At 34.9% G+C, this 22292-nt stretch overlaps 1 protein-coding gene across 3 annotated transcripts; it reads left to right on the forward strand.

Annotated features, from left to right (window-relative positions):
- The first annotated feature begins 1203 nt into the window (after positions 1 to 1203).
- On the forward strand, positions 1204 to 20996 carry LOC113724467 (uncharacterized). 3 transcript variants are annotated; one of them, XM_072080650.1, is made up of 31 exons: positions 1205 to 1758; positions 2819 to 3278; positions 3392 to 3646; positions 3751 to 3963; positions 4102 to 4233; positions 4327 to 4456; positions 4528 to 4574; positions 4652 to 4753; positions 4903 to 5001; positions 6680 to 6822; positions 6907 to 7001; positions 7098 to 7176; positions 8106 to 8157; positions 8231 to 8311; positions 9195 to 9290; positions 9393 to 9496; positions 12428 to 12896; positions 15428 to 15463; positions 15645 to 15849; positions 15935 to 16068; positions 16217 to 16397; positions 16488 to 16717; positions 16835 to 16930; positions 18974 to 19060; positions 19142 to 19174; positions 19279 to 19413; positions 19497 to 19557; positions 19630 to 19685; positions 19783 to 19839; positions 19930 to 20050; positions 20516 to 20996. In XM_072080650.1, exons 1-31 carry the CDS (start codon positions 1403 to 1405, stop codon positions 20650 to 20652), a joined length of 4482 nt encoding a protein of 1493 aa, XP_071936751.1. In that variant the 5' UTR covers positions 1205 to 1402; the 3' UTR covers positions 20653 to 20996. The 3 variants fall into 3 exon arrangements, 2 of the variants coding, with proteins under 2 accessions (XP_071936752.1, XP_071936751.1); XR_011840866.1 differs by lacking the exon at positions 20516 to 20996 and having other exon boundaries at positions 1204 to 1758; positions 19647 to 19685; positions 19930 to 19973; XM_072080651.1 differs by lacking the exon at positions 19142 to 19174 and having other exon boundaries at positions 1204 to 1758.
- The last annotated feature ends 1296 nt before the right edge of the window (positions 20997 to 22292 follow it).

Below are 22292 nucleotides of genomic sequence, written 5' to 3' on the forward strand. Positions count from 1 at the left end.
ATTGGGGGACTTAAATCCAAAACCTCTAACTCTTAAGTCAAATTAGAGCAAAGCTTCATTAAAATGAATAACTAAATGATTTATGACTGATGCTATTATCGATCCAATAAGACATAGTATTTTTAGGACTTCATAGAAAATTACCAATTTTTAGGTAATATATCCAAATAAGGAGTTTCTCAAGTGCATTATAAAGTAATTATGCATTTGAAAAAAAAGTATTATCTTAAGTATGGATGCACTATATTATTGGTTCAAAACAACCTAAGAGAGTAGGTGAATTAGATTGATAAATATTAACGATTTTAAAGAAATTAAAAGAAGTAGCAAACAAGTAACTCAAATTAATGAAAAATTATGCCATTCAAAAAATGAACAATTACGCACACTAAAAAAGTACAAGCTCAAAGTACTTCATAGCAAATAAGGCAATCTAATGAACATAACATTTGTTTCAAAGTACAAGCTCAAAAATCTTGCTAATTTTGTTTCTGTAAGTTTAGTCAAAACACATTTAGAACTTCTAAGAAATTCTTACATAAGAATTGGAGAATTGGCTCTATTCTTTTAAGGCTATCCGTCAGTCATTATAAGTTCCCTTTTTTCTTATTGTTCCTTTGCTTTTAGTAAAAATCCAATAGCATAACTTATTTTCTTAGTTTTCTGTCTTACCTTTACTCCATTTTTCTCGATCTATTGATTAGTTGATTTAGAAGAAACTAAGAGAAACATGATCCAGCAATTCAACCATGCACTTATAAGTTAAAATCAATAATCATTAATTCATCCGCTTCAATGAATTCCTCCTTTTATTAGATTTAATAACTACGACGTTGAACCCTTATTGATTCTTTACACTTATTTGTTTTTCTCTACATAACTTCCGATTCTTTCTTGTCTTGATTTTCAAAATTGGTGCTTGCAACAATGTCTCTAAAATGCCTTTCTTATTCTTAAATGGCTTTTAAATTTTATCATAATAATCATTTGTTCTTTGTTTTGTGTCCTCATTTTAATTCTAAAACCACCTCAGGTTATTAGAACATGACATGACACTCGCATAATCTTCTCCCACAAAAAAGTGACCAACAAACAGAATCGGATCAACGTGCTACATTTCAAATATATCGGTGACCCAAATGTATCATTTTTTTAATATGAGGGACTAAAAAATTACGTGAGCGACCATTTGTCTACTACTCATCTTCTTACTTTTGGTTTTCAAACTTCAATCTCTAAAATTTTGGCGCCTCATTTCTTCTTCATTTCTTTCAATTCCCTCTCCCCTCCCAACCACCACTACTCCCTCCGCCGTCACCACCACGGTCGCCGCCAGCAGAAGTAAAAATCGTACAAAAGTCAACGAATTCATTAGTTAATTATACTTCAATCTACCGATAAAATGGTTCTTTCCCGCAAACGGCACCACAATTCGAACAATTCCTTCGTTCCACCTTACGCCCAACCCCCAAATTCCAAAGTCCCCAAATCAACCGCCGCCGCCGCCTCCAACGTTCGCCGGCAAACAGTCAATGACAGCGTTTCATCGTCTTCTTCAGTTGTTGTTAAGTTTGTTTCTGTTCTTGCCGACGCTGGTTGCACTTTAATTAACCCTACCGGTCCTCCTTGTCTCCCCTCTGACCTTCTCAAGCTCCGCCTCCACCTTCAACGCCGCTTTTCTGATGACTCTGCTCTTCGTGCTGATTTTCTGAGTGGTCTCTCTTCTTACATCAATGTTTCATCTGATAATCTTCGCCGGTAAAGCACTTTTCTCTTCTTCCAGTTTTGTAAGAGTTCCATTTTCTTCTCTTCTCTCTGTTTATTTCCTTTCTGTCAGTTTGTATGTGGATTCTACACTAATGAATCAAGGTATAAACCAGATTTAGCATTGCTTAAAATTATTCAGGCTCGGTTCTTACTTGGCTCCGTCAGGATAAAATTCCAACATAATTCAAGTTACTTCCCCTAGCTGGACTCTGTAAAAGTTCATTTGAGTTCGGCCAGAAAAATAAACAAGCCAAACTTTGTTAAAATATTCAAATCAGCTTGAGCACTAGAGTGTTTGCACTCTTATTTAAGATACTTAATGTTATGTGATTTTAGACGATTTTTGCTTCTGGCTAGTTTATCATTCTGGAAGGTTCTTATGATTCATACTAAAATTATTATTTTGAATAATCCATTTCAACTTTTCTGTCCATGTAAATGAAAATAATTAGGTTAAACTGTACACAAGTACAATGTTAATGGGCAATTTTTCACAAATTGGTTTTGGAGGTGTCATAGTTATAAGATTTTGACATTTTGAGAAAGAATTAGTCTTTAAAGAAATAACTCATGAAATGTTAAAGGTGGATAAAGAGCTCAGCTGCTTAACTTTCTCAATGCATTACTGAGATGAACAATCTATTGCTCAAATTGGACCATAGTGTAGAGGAATGACAAGTGGATGAACAGATAAAGGAAATCATAATGGCTGCGTATTCTGTCCTTAGATGAAGAAGATGCCGGAGAACTTAGTGCCCATTTTACTTACTCATGATATTCGTTTTGAGATCCAATTTATAAGTTGCAAACCATAAACCTTCTTGTCTCTAGATACTGTCAAATGACAAAGAAATTGATGCATCAGTAGACTATCTATGCCTTTTGATATTCTAATTCTCGTGTCTAGTGTGTTGAATCAGTTTAGTTAGAGAATTTTTTTTAAAATGTTTTCAACCTGAAGTCTAGTATGTTTATGGTACTAGTCAACAAATACAAAAGACTCTGCATACTTCTTTTGTCAACTAAATCTGATAAACTTCCAAAATAACAGGGTTTTACTGCCTTCACATTGTGAAAGCAACGGCTCTCTGAAAAGTGAAAGCCTAATGCGAGTATTATTGCTGGTTGAAGCGATCCAATTACATGTTCAAAATATATTGCTTGAGAAACTTCCTGAATTTTTTGACCTGGGCTTTCATGATCGTACCTCTGGATCATCATCCTTGCGTCTTGATGAGGATATAGCTCGGTTGATCCTCAACCAGTTCCGGTGGCTTGACTTTCTTGTGGATTCTCAGGCATTTACTGAAAAACTGTTGCAAGTTTTATCCATTTGTCCCCTTCACTTGAAGAAAGAGATTATTGGGTCTTTGCCTGAGGTTATTGGGGTTCAGCATAACAAAGTTGTGGTTGATTCACTTCAGCAGATGCTCCATGAAGATTCTTCTATCATTGTTCCTGTGCTTGATACTTTCTCCAACATCAACTTAGATGATTTATTGCAAGATCAGGTTGTATTTTTTTTCTTATATGCCCAGGAGAATTAGAGTTTCTAGTTTATATTTGGATTGCCGTTGGTTACTAGTCTTTATTTATGACGTGTTGGTTCTCGAATTCTCTGAAGGTGACTGCAGTAGCATTGTCTTGCATTCGCACGGTTGAGGTGGAAGATATGCCTTACCTTCTCAGATTCTTATTACTATCTGCTACACCAAAGAATGCTCGGCGAATAATATCAAAGATTCGGGAACAGCTAAAATTTCTTGGTTTGTCAACTGTTATGGCTACGCAGCACAGTAAACTCAAAGGGAAAGTTGTTGCAAATAATGCAGATGCTTTAGTTCTTGATGCATTGAAATCAAGTATTAGATTTAAAAATGTAGGTTTCACTTGTATATAGGTCTACAGATATAGCCATATGTTACTGTTCTTCCTTGATTACAAATCATTGCAGTTTGTAAATTGATTTTCCTCTACTTGCAGATGCTTTGCGAGGAGATTTTGAAAGTACTGCAAAGCGTTGAGAAAGTGCAGGATCATAAGATGATTGACATGTGGTTTTTTGTACTCGTATATATGAATTGTGAGGCATTGCAGAAAAGTGTTCTGAAGTTACTTAAGAAAAAAATCATTGAAGGTTGTATTGAAGAAGCTATGTTTTATCAGTGCATACATGGGAATAAGGATTTGGTGCAGGTATACTGTCCTAACCATTTTTAATTTTTTTAAAGTCTGTAGAATGAAGCTTTATCTTAATTTTATTGATGTGTATTGCTTCAATAGGATCAGTTCTAAAGTTGTCTTCTAACTTGTCAGTGTTGTATCGTATATCAGGATTATCTCCCCATTTTTCTGTCTATATCTGAGTACTTAACATCATGCAAAGAAAAGACACTGAGGGAGTTCAGCAATCACATGTATACATGTTTGTTTGAGGAGCTTCATGATACTTATTCAAGACAGGAAGTGAGTATCCTTTATCTTTGGATGTTTAACATTTTGATAGGAGAACAGAAGGGTTTTGTAACACTAGGTTTATTGGTACTGCTTATTGTAAAGATTTTAGGAGCTTTAGCGTCCCATGTAGGCTCTGGGATCAGTCTTGAAGTGAATACTGCTTTGGAAGCCATGCTTAAGCTGACCTCCAAGCATCCGGAGGAATTGGTTCAGCTTGCTTCTCACCTAACTGGTACGAATCTCTCATGCATTTACAAGTACATGACTACAGTTTTATTTAATTTATACATCTTTATTACTCAGGTATCTTGGATTACTTGGAGAGCTTCAATACTGAAAGCCTGCACAAGGTTACCATTCTAATTTTTCAGACTACTTTCGACATTTCTTTTGGTGCTTGTTTTAATATGTACCCCTCATTCTGCAGGTCTATGAAGTTTTCAGTCTTCTTGCTCTTTCAGCTCAATCTTGTTCAGATTCATGTGGATCTTCTATCAAGAACGAACTTCTAATGATCATAAGAAAGCAGGTGAAAATGAATAGCCTTTTTAAATATGCAATCTATATCTTCAAAGTGGCCTATGTCTTTTTCTTTTGTGTAAATAATTTTCTGTGTTTCATTTTCCTATTTGTTTTTGTTTTTGAGATTGTCTTCTAATTATCCTTTTAATTAATTAGGTGAACCATGTTGATCTTTCTTACAAGAGAATGGGTCTTATTGGAACATTGAAGGTAGTTTCGCTTCTGGGGGATGGAACTAGTCCTTCTCCATCTCAGGTAGTGTTGCACTACTTTCAGTTCCAAACTATATTTCCAGAGAAAATAATCACAGGAATCCAATTATCTAATTCTCAGTCATGGTAATGTCTAATGACCAGTGATTCAGGATATATTTTTTTCATTTTCCGTATATGGTTCTACTTTAACCAGCAAGCTCTTCTGATTCCCAACACCTGTTTCTATCTCACTGAGTACAAGTTGAACAAGTATATGGAGTTAGCCAAGCTAAACTCTGAAAACTGCATTGCTTGATCTGACTTCCCGTGTGCAACAGTAAAAACAGGTTTTTTACTTGTAGCTTTGTGATTATGTGAGACTTGAACCTTAAATTCAGAGGGTTAACTGTTTTATGCTGATTATGTTCTATTGGATGCTCAACCACTTAATTATACATTGAATGTCGAAACAGTTGGGGTAGAAAAGAAAAATGATTTGAGAGTTGCAAAGATCATTCACATTCAGAAATAGAAAGAGAGACACAGAAATGTAGGGTAGAAAGAAGAGAGGGAGGGAGGGGAGGGGAGAAAAGAATGATAAGATTAAATTACTTAACAAAATAGGGAATGGAAAATGGCTGCATCCATAGTCTTAAAAGCATGAATTGCTGAGGGATAATTATACATATTAATAAACTAACCCTTGACATTGATCACATAAGCAGAGTTTGATTGAGATGGTGTTGGACGGAAAAGAGATGAAGCAACCTTTTAAAGACACATGGGGCAGAAAATGGTGAAAATGAGGAATGATAATAGATTGTATAACAATTGAATGTCTTTTGATTGTCGGGCTTAGTGTGTGCAAAGATGAATGTTACTGAATAAAGCTTTTAGATATGCATTGATGCTTACTTGTGTTCCGTGTTGATTAATTGTGTTCCATGTTGATTAGCTTCCATAAGTTGTCAGTGAGTCTTCTTTGCATGGTTTACCATGTTTCTTGGTCCTTTGGTTTCTTATGATTCAAACATGGCTCCAATGGTCTAATGTTGCATGGTCATTGTTCTCCATATTGCCAGCAGCATCTGATTAAGCAACTACATCTGACCAATGACCCAACTTAAAGACTTTATATGGGCTTAGTATACTGTTCATTTGGGTAAGATCGCCAGCTAAAACAGTAACTGAGCTATCTGCACTTGAATATTACATGGACTTGGTTACAGGTGTCAGATATGGGCACATGTCTTGGCATCCCATATGTTAATTTTGTAAGATTAGGGCATGCCAACATTGCAAAAGACCTGGACATGCGGACATCGTTGTGTCTTTTCTTTGTCGATTTCATGCAACATTTTAAGTATATATCATGACTATTACAACTTACATCATCTTTGCTCATGCTTCGCATCATCTTTGCACATGGAAATACTGCATATTAGAAAAGGAAATAGAAGAAACTCAATTATTTTTTGACAATAAACTCACTCAAACACAGGTTTTGTACTAAAAACAAGCTTTGCGCCCTTTTTTCCCTTCCATTTTTCTTCTTGTTGGGTACATCACCTTTGGCATGTTAGGAACTTTAGATGAAGTGTTGGACAATGATATGATACCAGTACCAGTTTTGTGTCATGTCCACCACCTTGTTTCTTTCTTGACTTTCTTGGTTATCAAAAGTCATCCCTATTTAAGTTCTAAGATGATCCATATTCCCCTTAAATTTTTTGTTACAGAAGTCAAATTATGAGGAAGCTCTTGAACTCTTGGAAACATCTTTTGAATCATGCAAGCAGTTGCCCTTACCACTGATCTTATTTTATGAAGAATTGGCTGCTACCATGCAAAACAGGATGCTTCATCCAGCAATCATAGAATGGTGAATTGCATAAAAGAACTAGAAGTTGTGGCTTGTGAGGTTAACAGTCTATTATATATGAATCTATTTATTCTTGATTTGTAGGATAGGCAAACATGTAGGAGAGTTTGAATCGAAATTCTTATCTGATCTAGATGGTGGTGAATTACCTTCCAAAGGCTCGTATTGTGGTTTGGAAGGTAAATTTCTGTGGAGAATCTAGATATGCTCTGATGGCTTTAGAATTAGGAATCGTGCAAGTTATCAAAAGCTTTTCCCTTTCATTCTTGATGCAGGGGAACTTTGGATGAACCTTGATGGAGATATATCTCCTGTATGCCTGAATATTTTGCCGCTTATTTCCTCTTCATTAAGGTATTTTCCACTATTTTCGTTGCACATATGGTTTTTTAAGTTTCTAGATTCAGGATTCTGTTAGGAAAATTAATGACTGAATGTGCCAGATTGAAGTTGTCCATCATCCATTACTATTATCCAGAGTCTGAAAGCATAAACTTCTAAACCGAGCTAACATTTTTCAACTGCTTGCACTGAGCAACTAGGAAACAACTTAGAAATAGTAGAGAGGAAACTAAGGTAGGTTACTAATGCTTTACTGCAACATAGATTGACCTTTGGGCAAGATTGCTAGATGTTGTGGGTGTGCTATGCTTTGCTTAGTGACCTTGAAGTGATACCACCTTTTTATTTCTCTCTGGAATTATGTATTGTTGTTACAGTCGTTATGTTTTGAATGGAACCCAGCAGATAGAATATGTAAAGTTAGTTATCTTCTTTTGTCTCTCTGAGTGAAAGCTTGATGTGTGCGTGTTCATGCTCTAGAAGTGAACCTCTGGAAGAGGCAAGGGAAAGGAGTGCTGGGTCATGATGCTTCTGGCAGTTCCAAGACAATATATGGAAAAGAAGATCAACTGATTTATGTATGCTATCTATATAAGTGTTAGAAACATTTGGTTTGCCAGTGAAAGATGTGTTATAATTTAGAATAATAGTAGGTTGGTTTTGGCTGGTGTAGATATAAAAAGAGATGTTGAGAAACAACCTTGAGATCTTCACTTTGGCCATTTCTAACAGCTCTGACTTTTCCCCTGTTCCTCTGCATAATCTGGACTTGGAGGATTATTGACCTGAATAAACCCTATATTTGTAGTGGATTAAAAACAATTTTTAATGCATATCCTTCAATCCTCAAGTTTGCCTTGAATCTCAGCATCAATTCGTACACCTATTCTAGAGTATGTTATGCTATAGAGTCACTTTAATGTTTATTATTCGGTCTGCAGGTCCCCATCTCCATTACAGATTCTTCCTGCTTACTTTGTCTTACTTTCTGCAGTAAGTGGATTGGTTTCTATCTTTCTTTGGAAAGAAGCCAAAATTTTGTTTTCTGATGTCAATCATTTGGTAGATTGAGAGTCTGGTAAACCAAGGATCTCTTGGAGGCATTGACGCACTTTTGGGTTGCCCTTTACATCTTCCATCTTCTAAGGTAAGCTGAGTCTTTGGATCCATTCACATTTACCTGCCTTGCTTGGGAAATTATACCATCATATACTGCAAATCTGAGAATATCAGAAAAAATTTGGCAAATAGTTCCATCCTTCGTGTCAAATTTTGGTCCAACTCCAGTTTGCTTTATGCATATGTGGACAATTATTTTGCAATTGTGATGTAACTATAAGCCAAAGAAGTACATCCATTAGAGAAGAAAAAGATGTTTTAAATTTTTGTTTTAAAAGTTCGGATAGTTTGTATGGTCAATAATAGTTCAATACAAGTAAAAAGCTATGTGATCTTGTTTATTTTATTTTGTGCTTTTGACTTGTTTAGCTGCACAATGTTCCTGTTTTAACATTAAGGGACTGATTGTGATGATTTTAACAGTTTATCTCACGATCCAGTTTATATTTCCCTAAACAGAGATTTTCTCAGCAGCTACACAGAACTAGGATTGTCAGATTCCTATAGGATGTGATGTAAAACAATGCTGCCCCCCTTCCGTAGAGGATTAGATTTTTACATCTTAGTGCTGCATAGGTGAAGATGCTAATTTAGTTACTAAACACCTATTTTAGGTTAGAGTTAATATTGGTCCTTGTGTTCTTGAACGAATTTTAGGCCAATAAAAAGACAGATTAAAAAGATTGAGGAGTGATTATCCTAAGAATCCAACTATTTAAGCTGTTTATTCTCATTTGCATCACAAAGTATCAAACTAGGAGGCTTTTTTTCTATGTTTGCATCCACACATATGTCTCCAGTGAACTGTCATGTGTTTGATGACATCCTGTCAAACCCTGTCAGTTATTTGGTGACATATGTCCTAGCTGCTTACTAATTGTCTGTATCTTTTGGTTTTTTGTCTGTATCAGTATCTTTCCGACTCCATGTGGCAGTCGTTGAGTGGGAAGCAAAAGCAGACTATCATTCTCTGTCTTTATTATGCTGCTAATTGGATACGGGAACTCGTAAGTGTCAAAATTTGTCTCTTTTAAACAAAATTGTTGGGTTATTGTAAACAGTCATACTATAATTTGTTTAATTTCTAACATTTCTTCTATGTTCTATAGCTCAATGCATTTTGTTCTCAAGTTACTGAAAATTTTGACTCCATAAGTCAAGCAACAAAGGAGGAGATTACTCTTAAGCTATTGAAACGCTTAAGAAACCTTATGTATGTTTTCGTGGACCCTTTTCAAATTTTTTGTATATAATTTCTATTTTACATCCTTTTCTGTACAATTTTTTGGCAGTAACTAATGATAGGTTACTCCTCTGCCAAACTCTCTTTTTCAAGCCCTAGTGGAACGTGAAATAAACTCATAAATGACTACTTGTATTTTCCTAGTCCATCCATATACAGTCACTTAGATACACTACATGTGTCTAAGTAGTCCAGTAATAGAGCAACTTACAAAATCCTGATGACAGATTGGGCAAGACATTCATTTCCTTGTTTCCCAGTGATAATACTTTTACACATATATTAAGATTTTTCGCGTCATTTAAAAATCATAAAGTCAATATGAAGCCTTTAAGAAGGATTTGATGAACTATTCAGTTAATTAGTCAAATTCATTCGATCTTGCAAAATGATATGGCCTATTTCCTCTTGTTGGAAAAGGGAACTTAGTCAAATTCATTCAATCTTGCAAAATGATATGGCCTATTTCCTCTGAAAAAGAGAAGTTAGTCTGGATCCATATTCTGTAGGATACCTTGTGCACTGTAAGATGGTTATCCTTCGTCAAATAATTTCCTATTTTTACTGGAAAACTTGTGGGAGGATCCTATATACAGTGTTTGGGAGAATATTCTTCATGCAGAAACCAAAATAGCTTTAAAAATCACATTCAAGTTCTTAAGAAATATATTGAATAGCAAAAAAAATCTGACTATTTTGTCTATTGTTCTTGCTGCTATAGACACCAAGTTTAAGAAGCTGTCTTATTCACTATAAAGAAAAAGAAAAAATGAAAACTAAACTTTAGTTCTTAAGGCCCCAGTTAGGTATTCTACATTATAAAGGACAAGGTTTTAGATCTTTGTAGTTTTAGACTAAACAGGACAAAGTGTCTTAAAGTTGTAGATCCTTTTGCAGGGAAGACTACCTATTGTTGTTTGTCTTGCTTAGGGCCATAATAAGTTGAGGATAATGTACAAGTCAAATACTTTCTATGGACAAGACTCCAAACACCAAGTTCTCTTGGATACTCTAGTCAATTCATACTGAAAAGAGAGATTTATATAAATTAGGCATGTATATAAAAATACCATTGCAAGTAAATTAGAAGATATAATGCCTCTATGGAAGTAATTCACACAAATCATGTTTCAGTAGATACTACTTGGGATATACTATAGATGCAGGTCCAAACAGACGAGTATACATCCTTGTAAATACTTGAACATGTATTTTTTTTTTCAAGGTTCACTGAACACAAACTTTATTTGATGAATAATGTGTAATAAATTTAAAATATATTATTTAGCCCTTAACATGTAATAAACCTTGAAGTATAACTGATCAGACTTCATTGAAAAGGACATATATAATATGTATACAAACATATGTGTTAGGTGCACAACACATGGACACGGACGCACTTTATGGTTTAATGTTATTTTTTAAACCTAGTTACTTCTTGTTGGTGCTGCCATTTGGCAACTGTTTGACTTTATGTGCTAATTTACTTGTTAACGATTCGAGTCTATTGACTTCTACAAGTGCACTGTGTCACATTGATGCCCTACATTGGCATCATGGGTCATGTTAAATTCTTAAATTTCAACATGATTTTCCATGGCTCTTCCCAGTGCTAAACCAAGTTGTCCCTGTTTTTCTTCTGTTCACTCGTTGGGTGCTTCAGAAAGACTAAATTTGAGAAACAGAGATATTATAATTGACCCTTGCAAACAGATCTTATCGAAGAGAGATCCGGGTTTGGATGAGTATTAAAGAAAGCCTTTGGTAAATCATTTTAATATTCTAGAACTCCCAAATAGTTTAGTTGACAAGACTGCTAGGTTTTATCAGCTTTTTGATTCTGACCACAAAACCTTGATGTAGAAGACCTTCTCCCTTTGACCAAATCATTATTCAGAAAACCTTAAGCAGTAAGAATATCTTTTTCAGCATAATCACATGCCTCATAAGCTTACATATCATATAATTACATTATAGACCTGTCAAGCCTTCAATAGTCTATGGTTCCAATTGAGCTTGTAAAACTGAAAACTGTGTTCGGATATGAGGTTTTTATCAGTTGTTAGTTTTGTGTATATGTTGTATATTGTAGGCAAAGCTACTGAAAACACTATTGTTAATTCAAAAATTGCAACTAAGATTGTAACTGGTTAAGCGAAGTTGTGCAGAATAATCTTGATGTGTTTCTTCCCTTGGGTGTTTTGGGAGAGTAATTTTGTCATTGTATCAGATCCTGGGAAATGAAACAAGAACAGGAAAGCTATCCAAGTTACAGAGATTTTTTTTTTTTTTCCGGGTCACTTCTTCTTTTGACCAAGGATTACGGTTGAAAAATGAACTAAGTCATTGAATGTTCAAATAGTTCAGCTTGATAAGAGCTCGTTGAAGCTTGGTTCACTAACTAATCAAGCTAAACATGAACAAGACTTAGCTTCATTAAAGGTTAAAGCTTGGCTCAATGAGCATAAAACTTGAAAAGTAAAGCTCCAGCTAGGTACTTCAGCTAAGACTGGAGCTCGGCTCGATAATGCTCATTGAGTTTGGCCCGAAAACTAAACAAGGCAAGTCTGGAAGCAATTTCAATCTTGTTAAAATAAACAAACAAGTTTGATCACTATGCTGTTCACTCGTTTACAACTCTATGAAGGACAGATGACAGATCCAGGTCGGATACATTGTAAGAAACAACATGTGTGAAGCTATTAAAAGAATTTGCACAGGCATGCATACATGCTCACTCGTATTTGTCCACTGTTGATTTAACATGTACTTATGTGAGCATTTCAAACAAACCCATCATTAACTATCTATTGAATTGCTTTTTGTGATAATTCTTTTGATAAGTGAGGATTGTGCTGTGATGACATTATGGTGCAATGCTAACAAGTGTGCTTGCAGATTCCTGGAGAGTTTGATAAATGAGTCTCTCAAAAAGTATCCCCTATGCTTGCCAGAGCTCTACCCTTGTATGGAGACCCTATCTTCAAGCCAATATCAAATGGGAGATTTGGAAAAGAAAAGTGAGCTTATTCAAGAAAATAGAAGTGTCTCTCAGAAAAGCAAGAGAAATATCAGAAAAACGTCAAAAGTATCAAAGTCTTCAACTGTGGATGATAAACTGAAGCAGCCAACAATCATCGAAATGCTGAAAAAAGCAGGCAGCATAACAAGCCAAGAAATACTGAATGAGGATTCCTCTGGTAAGATGCCAAAGGGCAGTATGTGCGAGGATGGCAAAAAGGATGCACCTGATTCCGATATCATACGAATTGTAGAAATTTTTGAAGCTGTGAAGAAGGTAGAAGCACAAAAACACAAATTCAGGCCTATTCGAGTTCATTGCTATTCCATCTTAGCATTTAAAAAGGTATGAACATTTGTCTACTTTAGTTGTAAAAATTGGTGCATTGGTCACTTTATTCTATTTAACTGGACATCTCAATCATTTTGGTAAGTTGGATTAAGAATGAGACTAATTGAAGGCAGTAGAAGGCTCAGGAAAGATTGACATAATGGGGAACTTGATTAGATATCACGTCAGTTTTGTGGACTATCTAATGGTTAAGTTTATCAACTTTTGAAACTGGGTTGTGATATACATGTTATGCTGTTAGTGTGAGTTGTATTGTTCTTCAGGAAATTACCTTTACACTTAGATCTGAAAAGTCTACAAATAATCGATAAAAATCTTTATTTCATTGAGTTGATTAATGAAATATTCTATATTGTGTGGTTGCCTCTGTTTGTCCTCTTTTGCTTTCTTGAGATCACCTCCATTCTCTCTTACCTTGCTCTTGGCCTGTTTCACAAAAGTTGATTTTGATAGATATATTTCAATTGACTTCAGAACTTCAATCGATTTTACATGTTTTTCGTGTTCCTGAGATATTCTTTTATGATTCTAGAGGAGAGGACAACTAAAACTTACACAGCTGTGGGTGTCTGCATGCAAATTCTTTTCAATCAAAGAGTTCATTTTATTTATTTATTAATTTTTTGATACCAAAAGCTCAAAAACTCTTGTTTTCTTTAAGGACTGTCATAGTTTTGTTACTATGAGGATTAAAGGCATTTAAGGAAGTAGCTTTTAGGTGTATGTATAGGCCCATAAGTTCTCTGACCAACAGTAATTAAAATTCCTTTTGAACTTTCGTTCCAAGCTTTAGCTTTGTCAAATGATTTGTCATACATGTTTTGTTTTCACAAAAATAGACGTCACACAAGCAAAACAAAGTCTGTACTGCGAGTGAAACTCTATATCTTTGAGATTCCTAGTTTTGTGTTGCTTTAAATTGGTTTTCTTTTCCAATTTAACCATTTAAGCAATGCCTCTGATGTTTCTTTAGTCATTCATTGTTGTAAGGGAGAGATAGTCATGTTGTATATTTGTGAAAACAAAATCAGTTGTCACCTTCTTACCCAATATTAATTTTGTACTAGATTGCATCCATTTTGAAATCTTTTTGGCAAATAAGTTTTATCCTTTCCTTAAAACACATATACACCAGTCAAAGTACAATAATCATAAAATGAAAGAATAACTTATAAACACAATATTACGTTCCTACAGGTTTTAAATTGACTGTACAGATAAGTAAAACATACAACTGCTGGATGGTTTGTCATTTAAATATATATACCTGTGAATGGTTTCATTCCATGCTCTTTTTTGAAGTAGAAATTGTTAAATATAAGCCAGCTCTAGCTTTCTTTTATACTAGAATCTGTCTGGCAAGATCTCTCTTTCGCTTTCTAACTCTTATTACAATTTTTTCTTTTGTATTAATGTTAAAATTTGCTCTGGGAAACACATTACATCATGCCTTTTCACAAAAAATTCTACTTCAAGGAGAGTAAATAACTGTTTTTTTAAGCAATTTTTAGAGAAGTTAAACAATTAAGAGTTGGATCATTGTAACTTGGGAAATGGAAACGAATTTATTATTGACCCAGAAGAAGTGGTTCCAGAGGTTGCTTTTTTCTTTTCATGTGTTTATATTTAATTGTATATTTTTGGTTCAGTGGTGGTGATACTGGAATATTCTATTCAGCGGTGTTGTTTGATCAGGTTGAAAGCTTGAGATATATCTCAGAACTCATGGAGTCCTTAAGGGTAGAGGCAGTAACTACATTTACTGCTCCACTGGAAATAGGGCAAATATTTGCGGATCATCATGTGTTGTATCTGTCCATCAGAAATCTTCCTCTGCACGTCCATTGTTGCTAATGTGTTTGTAATAAGATCTATGGCCAGCTAATCTTAACAGAGGTGAAAAATGGATTTTGTGAGCTTCTTCTAGACAATTCAGTGATATTGATTATAATCCAGATTATGAAGTATTTTTAGATGATCCTGCCTCATAGGTGAGAGAGAAGCTTTCATTGCCTAACCCAATGAGTAAGTTGAATTAGATAGAAAATTTTAGTGGACTTGTCACCCAGCTCATTGTGTTGCTTTCGGATCATGTGAGGATATGAAAGTTGCTATAACCTTCAGTTAGCAAGTGTCTTTGGTACTTGCAGTTACTTTATGTATACGTATTTCAGTTATATACTTTGTTTGGTACATGCAAATGTTTAAAAAGATGGTTCAATCTATATTTCAACTTTCCAGTCCTGGAAGTAATGCAGGAATTTGGAGTTGCAAACAATACTCTTGTTTATAGTGATTGATATAATTGGATCAAACTTTTTCATGACAACATAAAAATATTATGTAAGTATCGTACTAAAAGTACCTTTATAGTCCTCATTAGCAGTTTTTGGACTTTTTCATATTCTCTTTGTTACAGCTGGGAGATGCAAAGATCTCGACAATTGGTTGTGGCATATATCTTAATTACTTAATGATAGTCAGAAGTGGATCTGATGAGTTATTTATTTGGTCCCTATATGCAGAATCAAGAACTTTGCTGCAGTGATCCTTCTGCTGAGGTATCTCTAACTTTGGATTATAAATGAGTTTTTCGGCTTCGGAGTAGTTTTTTGATGAAGCAGATATCATGATTTGCTGCAAGTAACCACATTTTGTCTGTGGCACAACACCCTTTATAATTCTTTGCACTTTCTACTTTGGTTTATTACATTTGCATCTGATATCCTTTTTATGTTCTAGTTACCTCTTCACCTGTATCTGTTAAGAGAACTTAACCAAAAGCTGGACTACTTTAGTCCTCTGAGCAAACAAATTTCTCTTCAATGGATGAGTCTACACCCTGGTTTCAGTGAGATGAAAGGAGCTGAATTCTTACACCAGCTTCGTCCACTATTTCCATTTTTTAAAGGAAATCTGGATTGTGCCATTAGTGGTCTTAAAGAAGGTAGTAGAGCAGAGCATCATTCATTAGTTAAATTTGAAACTAATTTCCTTTCATGTCCTTTAAAGCTTATAAAGAATAGTTGCAGGGGATGAAGTTTGTCAATATCATTGGAAAGATTATTCGACTTTGGCAGGAAACCCAAGCATAGTTAAAATGGTTGTTTCCAAATCATTGGTTTACAGCTTTGTCTTTGTTGAGACACTCTGTTGCTTTGGCAAGGTATTCCGCCCTTCTTATAATTCCCTTGTCTGCCAGACCTATGTGAGGATTGAGATAAGGAAAATAGTTTATGCTTGTATTTGCGTCCCCTTCTTTCCCAAAAGGGTGAATTTTAACTAAAAGCTTGTTCTTTGTTTTCTAAATGCAGATACTAAATCTTACAAATATTCTGAATGATAAAACTGCTCTTTCAGACCTTCTTGAAGCATTCCAGTCAATTAACATGCCAGAGTCTTTCTTTCAAGGCATGCAACTCATTCCTGCAACAGGAAGTATAGATTACCTATACTGTGGTACATATTATTTCCTGGAAGGGGTCTTTGATGCAGGTATGCTACTCTGAGTTATTAGTTTGTGGTGCAGATGTTTGTCTACTTTGTCAAAGTTATGAGGTTAACTATGATAAATGTTTCCTGCAGCAAGGACCATCGCATATAAGCTGGCTTCAGAAGTGGTTGTGGCCTTGGAGTCTGTAACTATTTCCATCCAAAAGTTCCTCGATAAATCTGTAAGTGGGAGTGCAAAAGGAATTGACCCTGGATCTACTAAAGAACTCCTCATTTTCCTGAGAAACAGATTGGGAGCTTCTGCACAGAAACTTTTGTTTCAGAAGCGTGATGATATAATTGACAAAAGTTCAAAAATTAAAGTATGTAGAATTCATTTTTGTAGTGCTGATTGTGGATAGGTGTTAGATTGATTTCTTTTGATGTGATAAGATATGCTTTAGGGAAGCAAATGTTGATTCTTTTCCTGATATATGCAGGGACATATAGTTCAGAAGGTACTCCACATTTATTTGGAAAATTGTCAATCTACTTCTGATTCACTAAATGAGTTGGCTTGCTCTATCTTGCCTCAGGTTTGTTTATTTCCAAGTAACTTTCCTTGTTTATGTTTTCGTCCCTTTTATACAAGCTTCACTAGGATTAAAAGTATTAACTATTTGCTGAATGCTTGTCATGCACACCTGATTAAAGCTAATTCATACCATCTGGTTGGTGTATCCTATTTTTCTTTGACTACTTCTGGTCCAAACTAAAGATTCACTCATTTACTTTCTCGAACATGTGCACTTTGTTTTTGGGTCAATCAAAAACCTGGGTAGTTTATAATCCTGAAAAATAATATGTGACCACGTGGCAGGACATGTTCTCAATGCTCTTGTTGTGACAAAGGAGAGGTTTCGATGTCGTAGATGATTTGGCTTGATTCCTCTACATTGAAATATATCTGAACAAAATAGTTCCATGCTTTATGGCATCTGTCTCAACTGTTATTAATTGTCTCACTGTTCATGAAGGTTAAATTTTGGATTATGCTTAAATAAGAATTCATCGAACGGTACTTTTTAGAGAAGTCAAGTTCCATCAATCGAATGAAAGCTGTCAGCTGCTGATGCACTAACCAAGTGTATATGCTTGACAATATTTTTTAGAGAAGTCTTTCCTACAAACATAAATTACCTCTATATTCCCTGTTTTGGTAAATCGGCTAGTCTTTGCATAACTAGGAAGGAGTAGCAGGTCACAATCCGAGTAGTCCAATTTGTAAAGTACGACAGCTTAATTTTCTGATGATGGTTTTGGGCTTCAAAATCCATACTCTGAGAAAGGATAGAAATTCTCTCTTTTCCAGATTCTAACCAGACTCAAAATATCTGCCCTGGTTGTTACTCTACGAGTGAGCCATCTTCAGTTAGTAAGACATCAATACTTGGGTTGAACAAATTTTAAGATGGAGTGCTGCTTTTGTTATACCCTTTGGTACAATTAATATGTTTAGCTTTACTGTTCCACCAAATCATGTATGGGTCTAAACAGGATGGTGGTATTGGTGTCTGACCACGGTGTACCTTATAGGCTTTTCAGTATTGGTTGGGTTTGGTCTTTCTATTTTCTTTTATGTGGTCCTAAGTCCAGATTACGAGTCACTATACCAGAAGAGAAGCCTGGAGCACGGTTAAATGAGACTCTCATATATAAGACGAAATCCAGCATTATTCCTTTTGGTCTTTTTTAACTTAGAAGGCTACACCCTGGAAAGGATAATAAAAGGAACTAATTGGATTTGTTTGCTGGATCCGGTGTTTAATGCCAAAATATTCTTTGAATCAAAGAGTTATGCCAAATTGCAATACAAAGAGTATTAACTTGTATTAGGTAGGAGTATTCCTTGATTTGCTGTTGCTGGATTGTTAAATATTAGGGCTTTCTTCTAATCAGAACAAATTCTGATAAATTAGTGGCAATCGGTAAAGACCTCCCCAGATTTTTCAATGCTGTTCATTTCATTTAATCACATTCATTGGCAGATGGAGTTTTTTTTTCCCGAGAATTTAGCTTGTATAAAAAGTTTATTAAATGGTACAGGTTCACTCATAATAGGCTTAAGTTGCTATGAGTTGGTCTTTCCCTTTCTACAGATTCTCTTCTGGTCATTTCTGAATAGTTACCTTATCTACTTTATATGTTTGTCTATTTTCCAAACAGCTAAGGATGCTGTCATAGTTTGGATTATTATGCCTGGATGCTCATACACTAGCTCTCTTGCTCTTTGTATTGCTGTCAGATTTTGTTACTTTTGTTAAAGTGTTATATTAGAAAGTCAACTATGTAGTAGGGTAAACCTTGGTTCCAACTACTTTTGCCTATCAAGTACTCAGAGTAATTAATTCTTTGTTCTATGCCAACTAAGGGGAGCTGATAACATTTTGGTCAAGAAGAGACATGGATATGTACTTCTGTTGAACATCTTTCATGTACAAGTGTCGTTCTATTTAGACAGTTTTGACTCTCTCTCTCTCTCTCTCTCTCTTCTTTTTTTGTGCTGTTAAAACTTACAAGCAAAGCTTTCTTGGCATGTAATGATGCCAGTGTGAGTGGTATTTTGCTTTTTGCAATAGGTAACTTCACAAAGAACTGCAGTTGAAGATGATCAGGAGTTGCCTACTCTCTCTCCTTCAACTTTTGTTTCTTGGTACCGAGTCATGGTGAGGAATTACCACTTTTCTGCTTTCTGTGACTCCTCATTCTTGTAGTCATTGGTAACACAGGATAATGTAATCATGCAGCATGAAGAGAACCTGGCTGTAATAAATAAGTTGGTGAGTTTCATAGTTGATTTTCATTTTATAGATACAATGGTGGGTGAATCTACCATTTACTTTTCAATGCTTTAAAGTCTGTTTTAATTGTTTCACTTTCTTAGACTAAGGAGGTTGCCTGGTTAGAGAAGCCTCGAGCTGCTGCTAAAGTTGAAAATGTAGAAAAACTCCTGGACAGACTACAACAGTCTGTAAATGTGGTTGTATCTTTAGTTAATATGTGCAGGACCCATGATAAGGTGATTGCTATATATCTACGATTTGATCAACTTTTTTCCTGGATGAAGCAGCCAAGATTTTTGATAAATAAGATGATATACAGGTTAGCGTGCATGGAATGGCTGTCAAGTATGGAGGAAAGTTTGTAGATTCATTCCTAAAAGGTACTTGTCTGCCACTTAAATTCAAGGTGATGCAACCGCTTAAGAGACTCTAGTTAATTGGGTTTTCTCCAGTTTTTGGCTTTCTTCAGGCCCAGTTTCAAATGCACAATGAGCAGATAATTAGCATGGTAAGATGAGTTGATTGATTTATGGCTTAAACCAAATGAGCATCCATAAGATCAGAGTCCAGAATTACTTTTGTTGGGTTACTGCATTTTTTATCAGGTTAAGGAGCTCCAGAAAGCAACAAGAACCATACAGACATTGTGCTCTGAAGCAAAGGTTTGCACATTTCATTGTTCTTTAGTGAGAATGCATACTACTTCATCTAGACATAATGAGTCATAACCTGCAATGCTTCTCTCATGGAAGGTGTCAAAACAAACAGCTATCACCAGTAAAATTCCTGCTACAAAGAGATCAATGGAGAGGTTCTTATTTCATGTGAAGGCTCTTCTTCACGGTACAAGTAGTGAATGCACCTTTTGGATGGGTATGCAAGCTCCTCTTAACCTCTAGAAATTAATGTTAATGGACACTGGATTATTAATTGTTCAGGTTTTCATATTATTGCCTTGTGTGCAAGTTCAGTGTTTACCTTTGTTTAGACACTCTTGCTTTCCTTGATATTGATGGAGATTGATCCGTCTTTTACCTTGAAGGCTTGAAGTAATGATCCAAATGAAAATTTTTCATGTTTAAAAGCAACCACATTCAACTCTTGAATCAAATATCGTGCTTCATAGAATCATATTGCTGTGCAATACTCAAATAGGGTGTTATTTGGAAGGATCTCATGATACGAGTGATAACTACATCCATGGAGTATATAAGTTAATGTAGTTGAGATTTTTCCTCAATTAGACCTATTCTTTGAGATTAGTTTGAGGGATCTTAATTAGATAACTGTACTCCCATTGGCAAATACTTAGTAAATCGTGTGATATATGTTTTGCAGGCAATCTTAAGCATAAAAATTTGATGGGACATGTTGTCAGCTCGCAAGCATACGTGGATGATCAAAATGAAAATATTCAATCAAAAGCCAGTGAAGTGAATGTTGCGGATGAACCAATGAACGTTGCTTGTGAATGAACATGAAAGGAGCATAATGGAGGAAAGGCAGAGAGGAGTTAGTTTAAAAGATTTCTTTCCTCGCTTTGAATAAATAATGAAGCAACCCATGGTTTTTTAACCATTCATCTCACTGAGTGTTTTTCCATACCGGTGAACATTCATGATGTTGCAAATATAGTTAGTTGTGCAAGTCCTGCCCAAGTAATGAGCAGGCAACATAGACATGAAATGATCAGCCACAGATGGAAAACCTTTGAGTAAATGCATTGTTGATGGATAGCTGTATATTCTATACTGAAGTTACATACAAACTTTTGAGTAAATGCATTGTTGATGGAAAACCTAAATGATGAGATTTTCAAGTTTTGCCCCTTATATATATGATTTTTATATAAAGGAACATGTCAATGTAGTTGCAATGCATGCTTAAAAAGCCTTTTCTTTTAATTGTGCTATGTTACTTGCTGTGTAATATTGTGAAATGCATGAAATAGAAATTTTTTTTCCTCAGTTATGAGATAAATCTTTTTGCACATTTTATTAGCATCCAAAAACTAAGCAAAGATGATACCAATTTCATCCTACATTCCCATTCTTTAAATCAATATCTTGATCTGCTCCCGTGTGCTAAAGAACAACAATGAAATCTAACCAGATGAAATTGAATGATGTGGTGTTTGGTAAATTGGTATAAGGGGTAGGAATGGGTATCAAAATTAATGATACTCATATCTATTGTTTGATAAACTACTATGAAATTATCCAATAGGAAAGAAAGTATTGCATCTTACCCCCTTTCATTCATCACTTATAGTTTGGATTTCAACTTTCACATTGATTAACACTTATATCAAATAAAATCCATTCCACTCCTACATCAAACATATAAAGATGAAGACCAAAATCGATACACGTACTGGGATTTATAATGCATACTTCAAGCCCAAATCTGGAGATGAATCAAACACCTCTTAACTTTGTACAAACTCGGGACAAAAGCAAAAGATTATAAAATTGCATAGATTTAAGAGCAGTCTTATAATTGCAAATTCCAATTTCTTACCAAGTACATGGCAAATTAGAGAAGATCTTCTTTACTTAAACATCGTCAAAGATAGCCAATATGCTTTTGAAGTCTAATAAAGTATGTGCTTCTAGATTGAATTTTAGAAGATCTGGATTAAGACTGTTTGTGAGTTATCTATACTCCAAAAAGAACTGCTCATATCATATTATTAACTTTTAACTCATTTAATCCTCACCAACCTTTTCGAGAAGAGAACCAAGAGCCTTATTTTGTCCACCCTAAATACATTGAGAACTACACCATATACACATCTGCTGATCAATTTTGAAAAAAATATACAACAAACAAGAGGACTTTCAATCCTAGAAGACTAGTTATATAGGCAAAGAATGAAATTAAAATATAAGCACAAAGTCAAAATTCTCATCATTTTAAAAGAGAAATTGTGAATTATAGCATGAGTTTATGGTAAAAGCAAATAGAAAGCACATTATGTAAGTCTTTAAGACATCGTATTTTATTAGTATTTCAAATAATTAGGTATGATGTTTCAATTTTTTTTTTTACTTTGAGCCTTTTTATGCATGTGGAACAAAGCCTATATTTTTTAGAATTTTTCTAATGGGTGTTC

This window comes from Coffea arabica, chromosome 2e (genome assembly GCF_036785885.1).
Source record: "Coffea arabica cultivar ET-39 chromosome 2e, Coffea Arabica ET-39 HiFi, whole genome shotgun sequence".
NCBI lineage: Eukaryota > Viridiplantae > Streptophyta > Magnoliopsida > Gentianales > Rubiaceae > Coffea > Coffea arabica.

Coding starts and splice junctions, on each gene's coding strand:
- LOC113724467 (XM_072080650.1), top strand. CDS start 1,403: ATGGTTCTTTCCCGCAAACGGCACCACAATTCGAACAATTCCTTCGTT. Junction 1,759..2,818: donor TCATCTGATAATCTTCGCCG/GTAAAGCACTTT, acceptor CCAAAATAACAG/GGTTTTACTGCCTTCACATT. Junction 5,002..6,679: donor CTAGTCCTTCTCCATCTCAG/GTAGTGTTGCAC, acceptor TTTTTGTTACAG/AAGTCAAATTATGAGGAAGC.